Source organism: Fusarium subglutinans (assembly GCF_013396075.1).
Source record: "Fusarium subglutinans strain NRRL 66333 chromosome Unknown NRRL66333_c0000019, whole genome shotgun sequence".
NCBI classification, from domain to species: domain Eukaryota; kingdom Fungi; phylum Ascomycota; class Sordariomycetes; order Hypocreales; family Nectriaceae; genus Fusarium; species Fusarium subglutinans.
The window spans coordinates 278,053-296,116 of NW_023502082.1; the positions used below are offsets into that span (position 1 = coordinate 278,053).

General features: G+C 49.4%; 7 protein-coding genes across 7 annotated transcripts; 2 read left to right on the top strand and 5 right to left on the bottom strand.

The window, feature by feature from the left end:
* Window positions 1-274: 274 nt before the first annotated feature.
* FSUBG_2280 (uncharacterized protein) lies at window positions 275-851 on the bottom strand (the record flags this gene model as incomplete). The annotated part of the gene is made up of 3 exons (XM_036680036.1): window positions 275-366; window positions 413-729; window positions 796-851. The coding sequence occupies 3 exons, from the start codon at window positions 849-851 to the stop codon at window positions 275-277; spliced, it is 465 nt and encodes a 154-aa protein (XP_036542200.1).
* A 99-nt stretch (window positions 852-950) lies between these two features.
* FSUBG_2281 (short-chain dehydrogenase reductase SDR) lies at window positions 951-1,925 on the top strand (the record flags this gene model as incomplete). The annotated part of the gene is made up of 1 exon (XM_036680037.1): window positions 951-1,925. One exon carries the CDS (start codon window positions 951-953, stop codon window positions 1,923-1,925), a length of 975 nt encoding a protein of 324 aa, XP_036542201.1.
* Window positions 1,926-4,120: 2,195 nt separating this feature from the next.
* Window positions 4,121-5,344, bottom strand: FSUBG_2282 (NACHT and WD40 domain protein; the record flags this gene model as incomplete). The annotated part of the gene is made up of 1 exon (XM_036680038.1): window positions 4,121-5,344. The coding sequence occupies one exon, from the start codon at window positions 5,342-5,344 to the stop codon at window positions 4,121-4,123; it is 1,224 nt and encodes a 407-aa protein (XP_036542202.1).
* Window positions 5,345-6,632: 1,288 nt separating this feature from the next.
* FSUBG_2283 (sterol 24-C-methyltransferase) lies at window positions 6,633-7,878 on the bottom strand (the record flags this gene model as incomplete). Its single annotated transcript, XM_036680039.1, has 3 exons — window positions 6,633-7,217; window positions 7,266-7,567; window positions 7,653-7,878. The coding sequence occupies 3 exons, from the start codon at window positions 7,876-7,878 to the stop codon at window positions 6,633-6,635; spliced, it is 1,113 nt and encodes a 370-aa protein (XP_036542203.1).
* A 1,775-nt stretch (window positions 7,879-9,653) lies between these two features.
* On the top strand, window positions 9,654-10,787 carry FSUBG_2284 (uncharacterized protein; the record flags this gene model as incomplete). The annotated part of the gene is made up of 3 exons (XM_036680040.1): window positions 9,654-9,835; window positions 9,886-10,553; window positions 10,612-10,787. The coding sequence occupies 3 exons, from the start codon at window positions 9,654-9,656 to the stop codon at window positions 10,785-10,787; spliced, it is 1,026 nt and encodes a 341-aa protein (XP_036542204.1).
* A 304-nt stretch (window positions 10,788-11,091) lies between these two features.
* FSUBG_2285 (tatD-related DNase) lies at window positions 11,092-12,118 on the bottom strand (the record flags this gene model as incomplete). Its single annotated transcript, XM_036680041.1, has 2 exons — window positions 11,092-12,000; window positions 12,044-12,118. The coding sequence occupies 2 exons, from the start codon at window positions 12,116-12,118 to the stop codon at window positions 11,092-11,094; spliced, it is 984 nt and encodes a 327-aa protein (XP_036542205.1).
* A 1,203-nt stretch (window positions 12,119-13,321) lies between these two features.
* FSUBG_2286 (mRNA binding post-transcriptional regulator) lies at window positions 13,322-14,690 on the bottom strand (the record flags this gene model as incomplete). Its single annotated transcript, XM_036680042.1, has 4 exons — window positions 13,322-13,330; window positions 13,377-14,202; window positions 14,253-14,501; window positions 14,551-14,690. 4 exons carry the CDS (start codon window positions 14,688-14,690, stop codon window positions 13,322-13,324), a joined length of 1,224 nt encoding a protein of 407 aa, XP_036542206.1.
* Window positions 14,691-18,064: the final 3,374 nt, after the last annotated feature.

Sequence of the window (18,064 nt, forward strand, 5' to 3'; positions counted from 1 at the left end):
CCACTCATTAACAGCCCTCCCACAAGGTCCGTTACTATAAGTCCACTCCACACTAACACCACTATCAGTGCGATAAGTCAACCAGTTAATCTGCGCCGAATAAGCATTATCACTAGGCGTCAAGTACAATCAGCACGATGCACCACCTGCACTTGACCGACTCATCAAGTAATTCTGCTTCTTCTGGCACTCAACACAGCGCGCATAAGCGCTAGTCAAACCCGAGATGGAAATCGGTCTGTTGTAGGTCCAGGCGTTATAGTCGGCGATTCTCCTAACACCGTTGGCCGTTGGCCGTGCTGGCGAGATTGTTGGAGGAACAGGCAGCGTAGAAGGGATCAGCTGGAAGGATGGATTCAACAGTCACTATACATATTAGCACGACTATTGAAGAGTAAGGCCTTGTACCCACCGGTCTCGGGGATTGTCTGAGTCTGCGTCCTCGGAGTAAGGTTAGCCCTCAACGCAGTCAAAGTCTCCGTCTCAGTCTCCGTGACCAGCGGCCCATATTCCGTTACCGTGATGATAAAAATGCTAGAAGTCTTCTTCATGACAGACTTGGGCTTGAGAGCAATTCTCGCCCCCTTGACCGTGGTGGTCATAGTCTTGGTCGTGGTACGTCTGTTGTCGATAAGCACTGAAAGAGAAGGAGTTGAGTCTCGGAGTTCACCACTGCGGACTTTGGTGGAGTCGGGATTCAACCAACATTCTTCGGCGACTTTGTACAACCTGTCGGGTATAAATTAGTCAGTGACAATAAACCGTAGAAATAAAAGATTTGTAATGGGGACTGACGCAGCTTCAATTGAGACTGGGGAGGTTTCGAAATGTTGATATAAGAAGCACCACATAACCCAACGAGAGATGATGATCAAGACTCCGAGCTTTTCCTTCTGCTACCAATTCAACATATTCCCTCGATAATTTCCAGCACATCCTTTGATCTCAAAATGCCTCCTCTCAGACAGCCCAAACTCGAGCCTTTACCGCCTGGTATCGACCTCACCAACAAAACAGCCATCGTCACAGGCGCAACAGCCGGCATTGGTCTCGAACTCTCTCGCCAACTCCTCAGTCTCAATCTATCGAATTTGATACTCGGAGTTCGGAATATCTCCAAGGGCGAAAAAGTACGAACGGCAATTTCGGCTATCAATTCCAAAGCTGTTGTCCAAGTGATGAAGCTCGACATGACGGACTACGCTAGTGTGAAGGCTTTCGCTGAGACGTTTACGAGCAAGCATGGGAAACTCCATTTACTGATGTTGAACGCTGGTATAAGTGACATTAACTTTGAACTTGCACCTACTGGGCATGAGAAGAACCTTCAGGTTAATTACCTGTCTAATGTTCTCTTGACTCTGCTTCTTCTGCCTACTCTTGAACATACCGCTGAGCTTGAGGGAGCACCTACACGCATTACATGGACAGGAAGTCGCATGTATTTACAAACAAGTCTCGCTAGCAAAGTCCCCCTTAAGAAAAACGAAGGAATATTTGCACACTTCGACGCACCAGGCGTCGTCCCCCCTCTCACCCGCTACGGCGACACAAAGCTTCTCGTTCTTCTCTTCCAACACGAACTCGCGAATCGCTATCCTCCAAAGAAAGTCACCATCAACCACTTCTGCCCTGGTATGGTTGACACATCTCTGACAGATATTCTCCCTGTTTATATCCGCCTTCCAGCGCTGCTGCTGAAAGCTCTGCGTGCGAGATCGGTCGACAAGGCGGGTTGGATCGGATTGCATGCTGCGCTTGTAGTGGGTGAAGAAACGCATGGAAAGCTGTTGGGGGATAAGGAGGTTGCGGATTTGGGTGATTTTGTACCGTCGGAGGAGGGAATGAGGATAAGGAAGTTGTTGTGGGAGGAGACTGTTGAGGAGATGAGAGGGTTGACACAAGTGCCTTCGTGGATGGAATGATAACTGGCCGTGGAGGGCACAACGGGCCATGATATGGGGTGTCAAATAAACTCAGGAAAAGTTATCCTAAGCTTAGGCTACATCACCTAAATCTTTTGGTCATTTAGGATAGAAGTCTTGAGTTTTCTTTCATTAACCGCTACGTCTACCAGTGCTTCATATACCTGATACTCTCGATAATGCAACGCTCCGTCTCAGAAGGGCACCTATCTTTCACCCCAAATCTCCCCAAACAAAGTAGGCAACTGTTGTACCCGCGAAGCAGCGTAGACCTCTAACCATTTGCGACCGCCACTGGCATTGAAGCGAATTGAACACGACCTGGAAGGCACCTGGTCCATAGTGACCATCCGCACGTACTGAAGGAGCCGAAACACGATCCTCATATCCTTTTTCGTCCTGCCTAACTTCTCCCAACTCCTTATATTCTTCTTGGCACACTTTAAGCCGTCTACTCTAAGTTTAAACACTCCGTCAGAAACAGATCCAGATACCCACGTGTGGGTTCCGCTGAACCACAGCAGAGAGAGTAAACGGGGACAGGAACCCTCCTCGGGTTCGGGATCAGACGTAATTATCCGTGCGAAGCGTTCTTCGCCTCCGTTGCGAATAAGGTGGCCGGGCGAGGTGACGACCAAGTTGAAGCCCGCAAAAGAGTATTCCAGAATATGATGTTGACCGACTGTGGTCGGAGACGGCGCAAAGGTAGTCTCGTTACTGTGTGGTTTTTCGTCCTTAAAGAGTGTGAGGAAAAGCGTATTTCTGACCAGTGACGCATCCATTACAAAGCTCTTGTCGTCAACTTCCCGGATCCACAAGTAGAGCATGCTTAGAAGATCGCTTTGGGCGATGATATCGACGTTATCGCATCTCTATTCAGGATTCGACGCTTTCATGGCCTGTAAGACGACCGCAAACGGGTGACCGGGGTGCTTTAGCAGGGTCAGAACTCTTCTGTACTCCCCTGCAACGTAGGGTGGCTCTCGGTAGTGGGATTTCTTGTGAGGAGTGACGTGATCAGGGGTATCGCTGGCCTATAACTGTCAGTGCCTTCTTCCAAGCCAAATCGGGTCTTGGGCTGTACGGGTTCTAGCTTAAACTCTTCCTGGTCATCTTCGGTCCAGTAGTAAACCACGCCCCGTTTATGGAGATCCTGCTTGGGAAATAACAGAGTTTCCGACTGGATGTTCCGGAGATGGACGCTGTGGAGAGGTAAAGTATTGTCGATATTCTGTGAATGGTTGGACATTTTGGGTTGTTCCTATAAGTAAGTGACTGGTGATGGACGGATGGATGGAATGATGATGATGATGATGGATGAAGTGATGATGAAAGAATCTTGGCTTGATGTGTGCAGAGAAACAATCCTCAGGGCGTAAGAAGACCTCTGACGTTAAACTAAGGAAGGTGTCAAAATTACTTACCTAATACCTTACACTAGGTAGGTAGTGTACGATCCTCTATATAAGGTAGGAATATACTAAGTTTGCCTACCTAAGTTTACCTAAGGCTCTTTATCACCTACCTACCTATAGGTAGGTTAGAGGTCCTAAGTTTGATTGCATCCCCTTGACAATCTCGAGGGAGAAATGGAAAGATCAAGCCCTCATCACCCGAGTTAGCATGGCACCCTGAGGCTTAGCCTGAGGCAGCGATCGACTACATAGATAGAGGCAGTTTTGATCTCTGTTTGTGCTTTCCCCTAAGACCAGACTGTGAAATGTAGGAAGGAATAGCTGCCAGTAAGGCATGTACCTAGGTAGCTACTGCGATGATATTGTGCCCGTCAAGTGGGCCATTCTTTCTCGCCGGCAACGACCCGAATGTCGGGTTTCGCAAATAACTAAGGTACCGCTAGAATAATAGGTTAGTAGTTTGGCATCATAGTAAGAGCTGAATGCCGTTTACTTGACTTCCTCACGTCACCCAAAGGAGATATTTACATAGCAGCGATGGGACTCAACCTCACGCAAGCCAATGTCAATCGCAAATTCTTCAATATTATCTGAAAAGGGTATCATCAACACCCTCAGCGTCAATAGACTCAAATACACTGCTTGTTCTCTCCAAATATTCTTCCACTCATCGTTGACTCACTAGCAAAAGGTATCGACATCCAAATCCATCCCAAACAAAACGCCTATCCCATGTATCATCACTAAAATGACCGGCTACTTTTACCCAATTCCCATTCCTCAATGTCTATGCTCCTCCGACGTCTCATTATGCGACGGTAACTCCGCTGCAAAACTCTGCTGCGCAGGCGCCGGCGACGGATATCCGGCCGAGTGCTGCGAATACATACTCGCGCGGTGCGAATCAGCAGCTGACGGGCTAGACTGCGACCACCGCGGGTCATACGACCCCGTGGAATTGCGATAGGTGCTGGGAGGATGTCCGGGACTGGGCTGTTGTTGTAGGTTTGGTGATTGCTGTGGATGGTAGTAATCGCCGGGTAGTTCCATAGGGAAGCTCTGGATGTTGGTCTTTGGAGGCACGGGTGGTGCTTGTTGTTGGTATTGGGCGTTGGGGGGAGGTGTTTGGCCTGGATGGTAGCCGTATGGGCTTTGGGGGGGATATTGGGAGTTGTTGGCGTCGGGACGGGCATAGGGGTATGTTGGTGAAGGCTGGGGCTGCAGATGAGGTTGTTGTTGTTGTTGTTGTTGTTGTTGCTGTTGAGCATATGCGTAGGGCTGAGCGTAAGATGGACCTGGGCTCATGGGCCCAGGACCAGGCGGAGCAGCAGCAGCGAACTGACCCTCCGGCATAGTCTGCTGTCTCAAAGCCTGTTGTCTCGCCTGACTCGCCTCGGATCGATCATTAGGGTTGTACGTCTTCAGCTTTCCATCCTCAAACATGGCCTTCAAAAGACCAGCGTCCAGCAATTCCGCCTTCTTAACCATACGGTTAACCATATCAACACTAGCCTTTCTCGACTCCGCCTTGACGAAGCCCATCAACGTGATGTTACACTTGAGCTCAACATCGGTGCGAAGATAAAGCCCCTCCTTGGGCGCACCAAGCTGCTCAAGTCCAAGCTCAGGCTGCTCCGGCGGTTCAAGGCCCGGCTGGTTCCCCATAATGCGGTACTTGTTTCGCATGTCGATACCGAGCGGGATATAAATATGGGACTGCATGCCCCACGGCATATCGTGAAAGCATCCATTGAAGGTAAGTTTTCCGGATCCTATCTTTCCCAGGCCGGGGATGTACTGGATGCGCTCTGTGATCTCGTACCAGGTGCTGTAGTACTCGTCGGCGGCGGCATGGCGAGGGGCGGGGATGGGCTTGTGCGACAGGACGAGGGGGTTGAGGGTGATGATCTCGCCGTGGGAGTGAAGAAGATCGATGGCGAGTTGTCGCGGGATGAAGCCCGGGATGGGCGTGATGATGGTGAGGGTTTCTTTCTTTTTCAACATCGTGGCTTGATGGATCTCGGGTCTCGTATGTTTCAGCTGCAAGGTACGCCACGATATCGATCGAGCTCCAAATAGCTAACCAATAGCAATATTATCGTTTTATCGTCCTTTTCAGTCGTGAAATGCCGTGTCTTTCATAAATTGTCGTATATCCGTAGCAGCTTCGTTTCGTCAATGTTGCTCTTATCGCTGGAATTGTTTCGCCCGTGTTCCAGCTAAACTCGCAAAACAGAGAGAGGGGAGGGAAAATGAATAAGAGGGGGGGAACCACGGGGATTAAAAAAAAGGCTGCAGAGAGCAAGCAGGGGGCGGCCAGCCACTGATGAGTGATGCGAAGGGTCTAAGCTATACCGCCACGACTATGATGATGACGTGAGACGGCCGCTTCCATTTGCTGGGCATTGGTGATCACTTGCTCCCAAACAAGCTGTGAGCTTCAATGCCTAGAAAGCAATGTCGTAATCATCTACAATACCAAGCCTTGTCTTTTTTATCCCGTCTTTTTAGCATTTTTAATCACTAAATCTTGAGAATAAAGCTCCCCATTCTGAAACAATCGTATTTCAGCCCTGTCCCACATCGGCCCCAGCTCCAGCCCCCCCCCCCCCCCCCCCCCCCCCCCGATCCCGCTGAGCTATCCCGAGATTTCAGCGCGCGCACGGCAGTAAAAATAAAACACAGAGTGATGATAACTCGGATTCCTCATTTTCCGAACAAGCTGCGCCTTGAGGAATTCCTATTCACAGGGTCATAGGATGAGTGTTCCCACCCCGGGAGTTGTTCTTCCCGTGGTAATCGGTCATTGACGCGCGGTCTCGGAGGCTTGGTGAGATTATCTGTAGTGGATCAAAGCTTATGTACGGGACCGCTGGAGATCTAAGCCCTATCGATAAGCTTTCAACACGTGGGGACTCTGATAACATGGGACCTTGCGGGTTTGGATATTATGATGAGCGGATATTGGAGGATTACATATTTCTGACTGATGTTAAGTCCGCTTATGGCTTTTCGTAGTTAATACTTGCTCATTGCTATGGGGGTATGATGCGGCCAGCCCTATCGCTTACAGAGTGAATGCGACCCTGGGCTTATGGGCATCGAGATTCAGCAATGCATAAGGAGGCGAAAGTAGTAAATCCGATTAATAATGAAACATTTTGCTTGATCTTGTAGGCTAATACTGATTTCTTGATATTTATCTCTATGGGTATATGTCACCCTCAACCAATACTCCTCCACCGTTGAACGGTACTCCATTGCCTCCTATCCACGCCTCACCAACTCACCATCACTTACACTCCTCCGGCTTTCTCCCAACCATCAAGTACATCGGCGTAAACAACTTTCGCTTCCCGCCCTCAACCAACGCATCCGCAGCCCGACCAAGACTATCCGCCGTCTTCCTCGTCCCCCTCGGCGCAATCCAACAAGCCTCCAATGCCTCAATCACATTATGCATCACAAGTCTCCCCCACTTATTCATCCTCAGAACCGTGAAAAAATCGCCAATTGTCTGCGCATATCTCATGTCACTATCCAAAGGCCAGTACCACGGTGCTGTACCGTCATCTGTAGCTGCGAGGTCCTCGTGGTGGAGGAGCTCGAAACCAGCGGCTTGGATGGCAGATAGGCCGTGGTCGATCTTGAACATCTGCGCGATACCGTCGCCTTGTTCGATGTCTAGACGGATACGGCGCTGTTCCAGATCGTCGTTGTTGTATGTATCCGTCATGAGCCATTCGTAGACGCCAAAGATACCGCCGGGTTTGAGGACTCGACGGATTTCGCTGTAGACGCCTTCCAAGGAGGGTGCGTGGACGGTTGCTTCGATAGCGTAGACGGCGTCGAAAGAGTTATCCGGGAACGGGATTTTCTACCACGTCATTAGTAAGTAAAATAGAGTCAACTAAATGCAACTCACCATAAAGTCTCCCTGCACAAACTTGAGCTTATCAGAAAGTCCCTCCTTCTCGGCATAGATAGTTGCCCGTTGGACTTGATACTCGTTGAGATTCAACCCAGTAATATGAGCACCAGTGAACTTGACGATTTCTCGAGCAGGTCCACCAACACCGCATCCAACGTCTAGGACTTTCATACCAGGCCTGATACCGATGTTATGAGCGAGATAATGTTCGTGTCGAGCGATAGCGCGGTTGAAATCTTCGCCGTAGGCAAACCGGCAGAAATGAAAAGACTGAGACCATCCGTACTCGTAGAGATCTGTTGCGAGGTTATAATACCTAATTTCTCAGAGTCAGTAACCGGAAAAGGCCAGAGCTTAAGGGAACTTGCTGCCTTGTCAAACTGGCGTAGTTGTCAGTTCTCTCCTGTCGTACAGCCTCAACTTCATCTTCAGCTTTCTTGTTCTCCCAGAACTGAAAGTATTCATCCACAGCTGCGGCGTGTGCTTTTTTGTCCTTGTTTATCATGGCTCGCATTCCGCCCTTTGACTCCTTTGATTTTCGATGGAGGACATTGTCGAAGGCTGAGTTCTGAGCCTCGTCGTAGGAAATCAGCTCTGAGGAAGACATTCTGGAGTTTCGAGAGATTCGGAGTGAAGATATCTGGAATTAAAGAGATAAACTGAAGAATTGGTGAACTTGGAGTGGTCTGATTTTCGTTTGAGGAGAATTGTTCCTGCTTAAATAGAAATCTGAAAACCTGCAGCCGTTATACAAAGGACGCTGGTCCTTTGATATTCCAGATTACTTCCCAGCTCCATACTCTATCCAAGCTCTAACCATTGATTCCTACAACTATGATACAATCCTTTTGCGAAAACGAACAAGAGCTGTATATGCCGCTGTTGTGACCCTTCTGTTGACGTTGTGAAACAGAGTACGAATACGAACTCCACATCCGAATGCGAGGACTATCAACTGCCACTCACCGTTACGCATTCCAGTCTATTACGGGGGAATAACCGCTCAAGATAACGATCTGATCTGATCTAGATATATGGAAACTTATCTGCACCAATCGGATTGTTGTGAGCTGCCCTATTTGGGCCTTTGAGTTGCGGGTGTCCCTGCAGCTCGCTAACGGTGTGCGCTATTTGAGGCATCGGCTATTGTGTCAGATTCTGTTCAGAGATTCTAGACTTTCCTATGTTTTCCGGAGCTCTTCGACCGTTTTGAACACTGGTGTTTCGTATTCGTGCCTGGGTTGGATCCAGAATGCCAATCTTGAGAACTTTTAGACAGCACCGGCCTAAAGCTTAACCTTATAGGCAGCATTCATCCCTATCGTTAGACAGCACCGGTCTGCAATCTCGGCCTTTTGCAAACAATCAGAGCCATTCTTACGTATTATTAATTCTTCAGATATCCTTCGTTGTTTGAAAAACTACGTTCAAGGCACGGTGTTGATCTTGACTTGCCTGCGCCGGCGGTGTCGTTCCGTTACGAGACTGATAGAGCAACTTACACTTCCCACAGAGGCTTCAAGGCCCAATACTGCACCGTTCTCAGGATATGCCAGATGTAGTCATAGTCTTTATGCTTCATCACTCTTATAACTACCTTTCCCCTTGCTCAAACTCGACCGATATGACCCACGCTTTCAAACGAGTTGCGCCCGAAACATCCTTCGACTCGGGCTTCAGGTGCCTTTATATCCCAAGATTTCATTTTCAGTGTCCCCTACCAGCCTGATAACCTCGGCCGTCTGCAGGTCTAAGACCGAGAGTGGCATTCGATATTGGAGGATGAATATGCAGCTGGGTGATATTCGACATACTGGTAGGCACTTCGCTGTTTGCGCAAGATGAGGAACCAGACATCTATCTATGCTCATAGGATAATATTTAGCAAAATTCAGGCACTAGAGACTTGGTCGTATGAAGTAAACACGATCAAGTTTCGAAGCTTGCATAGAACATCATCATGTATCTATTCAATTACAAAAAGTTGGGATATAACCTGGAAACGCTATACTAATAGCACATTTAACTTACTTACGACACCATCACACAAATATTTTCATATTCTTATAAAAATCTCGTATTGTCCCCCTCGCAAATGCCGTGTACTCACCCCTCGGCATGAATCTGGGAATAGTTTCACTCTTAAACGGCTGCCTACATACCCTGGAGAAGTGGCTGACAAGAGCCAGTGGATACTCATTTGCGAAAACGACGATACGATGCAGCAGGCTGCAGTATTTCTGAACCCAATGCAGCTTAATCAACATGCAATGTCTAGAATTGGGGTTGGCTTGCGACGTGGTATAAAACAAGCGACGTCCCCAACCTCACCGCTTCAATTCACCATCTCTTGACTTCCCAGCAATGACAATGCCCTTCAATATGAACTCTGTGCCCGATTTTGATGACCTCCCCCCGGTTGAAGGCATGCCAAAGGGTTGTGCCTGGGGTGTTTTTGATCGTGATGGGAAAAAGGATCAGGTTGGAACACTGAACTTTCTGACTCCAGATGCTGTTCGAAATGCCGCTCTCGAGATCGAAGATGGAGTCTCTATATCTCTCAAGTACCTCTCTTGAAAACGCCCACTGACTATTAGATGCTGATATTTGGTAGCTGGCCGCTCAATGCTATGAACAAGCTCAACATCCCCGGGCGACTCGCTGCTCAGCATAAGATCCTCTATATACCCGAGAGTATGGCAGCCCTTCCTTTCGAACAGGGTAAATCATGGGACGATGAATTATCCTTCAACACGCAGTGTAGCAGCCAATGGGATAGCCTGTGCCATTTCCAGCACCAAGATTCAGGACTGGCATACAACGGCGCGAATCCCGATAAAGAAGCACTGTCAATTGACTCAACCGAGTCCAACAAGATGCCAACCCTGGACCATTGGCACTCGCGAGGCTGCATCGCTGGCCGAGGCGTTCTAATTGACTACGCTTCTCACGCTGAAGAAAAAGGCATCGAGTTCCATGCCTTTGATGGGAACCGCATCACGGTTGAAGATCTCGAGGCTTGTGCTGCCCATCAAAAAGTCGAGTTCCAACCAGGTGACATTCTCATCGTCAGAACAGGCGCGACCGAAGTAGTCGATAACATGGACCCCGCTGATCTGGGTAAAATGGCCGCTGCGAGACTCACAGGTCTCCATGGCTGTGAAGAAACGGCTCGATGGCTGTGGAACAAGCGCTTCGCTGCTGCGGCGTCGGACTCGAATAGTTTTGAAGCGTATCCCCCATTGAAACCTGATGGTTCTGTCGGTGGAATGAAAGATCTCGGTGAGTTGTTCTTTGACTTCAAGTTTGGGAGACAGTGGATGTTAGCTAACTGGTGCAGTGCTTCATATGTACTGCTTGAACATGTTTGGTATGTCGATCGGCGAGTTGTGGGATCTGAAGGAGTTGGCAAGGTATTGTAAGGAGAAGAAGAGGTATTCGTTTATGATCACTTCGACTCCTTTGAATCAGCCTGGATTGATTGGGTCGCCTCCGAATGCTTTGGCTATCTTCTAGGTTCCTGGTAGTATTAGATGCTACAGGTGGTTTGGAGCTGTAGAGGCACCATCTGTTGAACAGAATAACAAGTCTGGTACTGCAGAAATTGGACCAATTGACCATGAACGACGGTATTAGGTAGATTCAATAAACATAGGTCATTATAGTACCATACGGAGGTAGCCAACTGCTCAGAATTACCGGCCTCGACAGCTCTACTGTCACCCCAATCTCGCCATAGGGCCTTTACAAATACTGACATCTTTATCATAAGACATTTATGAATATTAAATTATTCACCTATATTCCAATTAAACAGGCCCTATCTTCTTCCAAGCCCAAACATCCTGACACTATTTCTCCACGCCGCTTCCGCAACCTCATCAACCCCAACACCCTTCAAACCCGCTACAACAAGCGCCACACGCTCCATGTAGCAACTCTCATTCCTCTCCTTAACCAAGCACTTAGCATCCCACTTATCCCTCTTCTTCGACGCCGGCAACGGTCTCGCATTCTCGCAGTACCGCTTCACCACATCGCCCTTCAATTCTCCCCACGGCGCATCCGTCTCCAGCTGCAGTGCGTCGAGCGGTATCTTGGATACCATCTCCAAACTCTCTGTGCTCTGGAAACTGAACCCGTTGACACTGATGCCTAATCCGAGGGATACGAGCTTCTCCATTTGGCTTGTGCTGCCGACGAAGCTGTGTACTAGACCGCCGCGGGGAAGCCTCTCCATGTATGGTGAAATCATCTCGACAAAGTCGTCAAAGGCATTGCGGCAGTGTAAGAAGAGTGGAAGATCCCAGCTATTCTTGACAAATAAGTCCAATTGCGCTTTGAACGCTTTCTTCTGAACGTCCTTCGAAGCGTGTTCTTCTCTATCGTAGTCAAGACCTAGTTCTCCAAAGGCAGCGATATGTGGCGTATCCTGCGCAAGGGCACTGTTCACTTTCTGCTCCAATTCATCAAGGTATGACTTTCCACCGGCGTCAAGCTCAGAAGCATGGTATGGATGTACGCCAATGGTATAGTAACACTGCGAGGGACGAAGCTTGACGATACTTTCGTTGTGCGACACGTCGGCGAGTGACATGCCCGTCAGCATAATCTTACTGACGCCAGCATCTTTGGCACGGTCAAGGGTGTTGATAAAGTCTGGTTCGTGGTACTGCTTATCTTCGCGGTATATACCCTTGAACTCTTTCGCGGTAGCTGTAACAGCGACCTAAACTGTCAGAAATGCCATGTAGGGTACTAAGCTGACTTACATCTGCGTAACGAATTTCAGATGATGAAGCTGCCGGAGCTGCTGCGGGGAAAGCACTCAGATCAATAGAAGACATGATTGTTATGATGATATCGTCAATGTTTAATAAGATTGTCAAATGAGGGGATAATCTCTAGGTAGAGTTTGAAAGAGGAGGTGCTGGGCTTAAAGTACTTGGAAATAAAGTTCCACTCATAGGTCATGAAGATATCATGCTGCAGCTTAAACACAGCACTAGCTACGTACGAGGAGCTTCCACGGCTTCTACGCCCAATGACAGCAGCTATCAGACTCGAACCCTAAATATCTTGGCTTTAAAATTACGTCAGCCTCTCCATTATGTGGAGGTCTCTAGATGCGGAGATGTGAAGCTAGTCTGCTGTGCTTTGCTGGAGCTGAGCTGTCAGAAGAGGGGATTCATACGTGTCGACATGCCATGGTCACGCGAGTCAGTTTAGTTTGCCTTCATCAGTTCAATGATCGGTCTGTTTCGAATATTACTGACTCCCAAAACCGTGGGCCAAACTCCCCATCGCCTCATCAGAAACAACGCTCGTAGCCAAGACCATTCTTTTCCTAACCGCGTGTTTTTTTGCACCCCAGATTCCCCCAAGCACACCAGGTATATCGTGCTAAACCGCGAAACCTACGCGCCGAGCAAGCCTCCGATGCTTGCATGAACCACAGGGCGATGCCAAACCGAGTCGCTGTGCAGCCACTCCTCCTATAAGAAGCCAATGAAATGCGCGAAGCCAAATCCCACTAAGTATAAAGGTGTCGGCCTGACTACGAGAAAATATTCGGAAGGAAACAGTGGGCATGGCGTTGCAAAGACGACGTGTGATCATCACGCTAAAGCGACTTGAACATCCATGGTTAAAGACAGTAACAGACAGACAGTCAAAAGCAAAAAGGAAAAAGCAGTGAGTGACTAAAGTAAACGCAGAGGGTACAGGCAAGTAGCTTAAATGAATTGAATTGATGACAATCCACCGGGGGACCAAAGATCTCCAACGCCAATCATGATTCAGACCCAAGGAAATGGAGTGAGCGTGGTGTCGTGTTGAAATCCTGAGCTGCCATAAAACTTAAAGTCATGATCCCAAATAGAAATCAAGGTTGGGTATCACTCGTAAACTGCCGAAAAGCAGATACAACTGCTACGCGATAGCTCATGATAAGGCAAGATAACTGAGCCCAAGGAAATATAAGTGCCGGGGATTGGTCGTATAAAAGCCCCTTCGTCAACGAGTTCGTGGTCAAATTACTGCAAATGGAGTTAGAACTCCTAAATATGTCAGTACATGGAGGTCAATCGGATGAGTCACGCTTACCTGGGGAGGTCCGCCAGGTCCTTGGGGTCCAGGAGGGCCAGGAGGTCCTTGCGGTCCGGGAGCAGGGCCGCCAAAGTGCTGAGGGCCATAGTTGCCAGGTCCGCCGTGGCTGGGCATGCCCATGTAGTGAGGGGGAGGAGGGGCGGGGCGGTAAGGAGTGCCAACGCCAGAGTTGTTTTGAGAACGTCCCCAGCTGAGGCGCACGCGAGAGTTACCAATGGGGTAGCCCTGCATCTGGTTGATGGCCATCTCGGCAGCGTGGCGGTGGACGAACTGGACGAAGCCGCAACCCTTGCCAGGAGGGATCTTGACGTAGGTGATCTCACCGAAGCCCTGGAAGAAGGATCGGAGCTCGTCCTCAGTGACGTAGCCGGAAAGGCCACCAACAAAGACGGTGGTGTTGTTGGGGTCAGTGAACTGGTTCATCTGAGTGGCCGGGTTAAAACCACCATAGCCGAAGCCCTGCATACCACCTCCATTCCACATCTGCTGCTGAGGCATACCGCCCATCATGGGAGCACCGTTAGGGTGTCCTTGACCACCAAAGCCGTGGTTGCCACGGTTCTTGGGGGTAGCAGTAGAGATACGCATGGGTCGGTTGCCGCAGTAGACACCCTGCATCTCGACAAGAGCACGCTGCTGATCGTTCTCATCGGAGAAGCGAACGAAACCATAACCACGGCTCTGGCCAGACATGGCGTCGGTCATGATCTTGGCAGACTTGCAAGAAGGGAATCGAGCCTGGAAGAGAGAAACCAGGACGTACTCGTTGACCTCGGGGCCAAGGTCGCCAACGAAAATGCTGTACTCGGGGCCACGATCGTCCCTGAAGCATGTTACTAACAATTCCGCTAAACGTTTGGAGAGAGTACATACCGTCGGTCAACGAGACCACCACCAGAAGCCCAGTTAAGCTTGAAGGAGCGCTGGCTGTTAGGAACTGGCTTTCCGTTCATGCCGAGGGCGTTGGTAGCAGATTCCGGGGACTGGAATTCAACAAAGCAGTAGCCAGCGTTACCAGAGTTCTTGTCACGGATGACCTTAACATTGACAGTTTCATGAGCGGCAGACATAAAGACACCCTTGATGAAGTTCTCATCCATCCAGGGCTCGAGCTCTCCCATCCTACAATAGTCAGCACTCGCCTGTACCATGACAGCCAGCTACTACTTACCAAAGAGTGGTCTTGGGAGAATCAGGACCAGAACCAGGAGGAGGGGCAGAGTTCATGTCAGGAGCGGGAGGAGTACCGTTGGGGAAAGACATTGGGCCAGCAGGAGCTGCGTTGTTGGGGGGGACACCGGCGAAATCCATAATGCGCTTTGCAGGAGTTAACACCATGGACAAATACGAACAAGTAACAGCGAAGAAAATACAGCCAAGTGCAAATTCGAAAAAGAGGAGGAAGAAGAAGAAGGGAGAGGAATGTGGGGAGAACGAACCAGAGTCAAGAACCAAGCACGAGCTTTATACTTTCAAGGAAAAGCAAGATGTTGCAGGGCTTTACAGAGCAGAGCAACGATAAAAGAAGACTATTCGTGAGTCAGCAAAATGAATTCACGCGCCCCGACGCGAAGGCACTGGGAGAGATGAAAGTTGTGCCGTGACAAAAAAGAAATGGATATAATGTGGGGGAAAAGAGAGGATGCCGCCTCCATCAGCCCGCAGCCAAAAATGCAATCCACAGCGAATCAGAAGCGCCGGGCCAAACAAACAGGGACGAAAGCTCCAGGCGTGGCCAGTATTGTTCCGAATGAGGATTCCGGGGCTTGGGAGAGTGAATCAGAGGTCCGAGGCTCTTGAACCAGGTGGATCCTTTGAGTTCCATCTCGTGAACTCTAGCTCCGCAAACTGAACAATGGCCCGAGTGGTTTGTGGCCGAGTGGTAGGTAGGCTTCCGAGGCGCATCAAATGATGCGCTTCAATGACCTTCGCAGGCTGGTCGTCCTGAGGCGGGTGGCTCTTGAGAGGGAAATCATCGCGATAGAGCAACTTACCGTGGGTAGTAAACTCGTACACGTCGTAAAAAAAGTCGTAGAAGAGCTATCAGCAATAATTAGCGACGCCGTCGAAGGCCTCGAAGGAGCGTGGAGAAGCGAAATGTTGATGCAAGGTCAAGAAATTATTACGATGTGGTGCGGTTGCATGTGGGAAGGTGAAGGTTGGAGGTTGAAACTCAAAGCTCAGGCAACAGTGGCTTGCCCATGCGGCTCCTGCCTCTGCGACCAAACAGCGAGCGCCAACAAGCTCCTCTCGAAGGGCAATTTTCCTCTTCACAAAGATCTCGCTTCCAAAAGGACACATTGTTATTCATCAAGACCGTTCACCAACATGACAAGGTTTGCGAGACAAGCCCACGTGCTTAGGCAACCCAGTCACACAAGGCAGCGAGTGGCAACATCAGGGCGAAATTGCATAACGTACCGTTGGAGAATCGAGTACCGAAAGCACAACGAAGTAAGTCGCTATTTTTGGATCGTAAGACCTGCAAAGCTGATGTGAGCGGCGCAATTCAGCAGTGCCAGATAGAATTCTCCTACCTTCACGCCGAGTCTAATCCTTAAAGAATATGAATCTGATAACCGAGAATTGGACTCCGAAAAGTATTCGTACAGATGCGAATCAAGTCTCTAAGACGCCGTCACGCCGGTGCAAGCAATGAAATGCTTCTGAGGAGAGTGATGGAGATGCGAAACGCCAAATCGTCGTTCTTACGGGGCAAGGTGCTTTACCAAAGATTCCAAAGGAATGTGGTAAGGTAGCTGCAAACGTTCCCGAAATGAGCTGAACCTATGCATTTGTTAGTCTTCTATTGGTCCCCCCAATTGTCAATATCCATGGTGGCCCTGGAAGCTATGATTGGAAGTGTCGAACTGGTCCGAACATCTGTGAGGTTCCCTAGACTGGCTTGGAAATCTCCAAATTCTGAGGTGCAGATTCGTCCATCCTTATTGGTCGACAAGTTTGATGCAGGTCAGACACCGCTTCAACGAACGCTTCAAATGCCAATCAATGGGGGGGCCGTCCGCGGATAAGTAATTCGTGGCGCCCAGTCGCAATATATTGGGAGAACAGTCCTTAGACGACAAGCGCCAACATGATGCAGGCTTTTGCATTCATGGTCTTGGTTCCAGGAGACTCGACAGCCACAAAGATCCTCTCCCTTCAGCGTCATGCGTTCTTCCAGAGTTCCGGATTTCAGCAACCCTATTTCCGGTAGTGACGAGTTATTCGACATGACAAAAACTTGCGCCTTAGTCACGAAGAGCCGGCGTAACTGGCATATTAAGTCGGTAAAAGGTCGATACTCGATTATCTGGTATTGGGCTTGGCATGTAACGCATTACATGTATCGTTTCAGAAGCCGGCAAGAGACTCATTGCGCTGCTGACTTCTTCGGTGCTGCTTATCGATATGGTCGCTTCGCGGATGATCGGAACGGATGAACAGATGCGACGGGAGGATCTGAGTGCTGATTGAGTCGAAAATGGCATGGGATCTTCGAACTCAAGCACATTCGAAGATCCGTGGAGCTGGTAATGTTCTCAAGTAGAAAATTGCCGATGGTGGTGGGCGCAATGCGTTTGAAGCGTCGTTGAAGCTGATATCCGGCCCATTCCCACAAACCTCCCTCCACCAACCACGAATACCAACAGATGTGCAAGGAATCGACAAGCAACAAGGGAACGAAGGAAAGCAAAACTCACTTTTAGGCGCCAACAAAAACAACAGTAACTGTCACAGCCAATTTCCGAAACACGCGCAAGGGAAGAGCCGTGAAAACCGTGATGAGTACAAAGATGGATGAGGGGAAACAAGAAAGAGAGTCGTGGGATGAGTCGTAATGCGGGAGACAGAGAGAAAAAAGACGAGCTTTTTTTTCTTAACCTTGCCTTGTTCGGGCCTTGGTTTTGGGAACAATCGGGGCCACGCGGGGACGAGGGCACCGGTAGGGGAAAATTGTCGACCAGGGGGTGTGGGCTGCCGTATCCGCTGACAAGGGGATCTTGGATCTTGGTGCGGGCTTGCTAAGGGTGGTACTGAAACAGCCCAATGGACGAATGACGCTGTTAAGTCACTGGGCGAGTGACGGAGCGGCTGCAGGTGCACGGAATTCAGATGAGATGATGGTAACGGTAGGGTGGACCTGGTCAAGCAGGCGCAGTAACGGACACTCCGTAACACAGCAAGGCGTTCAAGACGATTGCACAAGGAACAGAGACGAGAAGACGATCAAGCGGTTGCGTCGGAAGAAGATAAGTTTACGCAAAAAGATTAAGATGGGAGGGGGGATGAAAGGTCTCTACAACATCTTAACAGAGGAGGGGAAGAGATCAGGAAGAGGGCTTTTGGAGAACAGACGCACAACATCGAATTACATTTCCATTGGGAGTCAAGAGCCCAGAAGAGGCTCACTACGAAGTGGTGGGAGCCAGTAAGGGTGGGCGTGGCTTGAGAAAATGTGTGTGTCGCGATGTGGAGAGACTGGAAGGGATGGAAGGGAGGAGAACGAGAAGGACAAGGACAAAACCTGTGGGCCTTGCCCTAGCTGCTCTTACGCACAGTAACGACAATTTAGTTCGGCAACTTCGCGATCATCTTGATGCATACAATCACCGGACTTGCTACGGCGATGGCGATGGTCAAAGTGGTTCGAAACAATGCAAAGCTGGAGCTCGAGCCGTCTA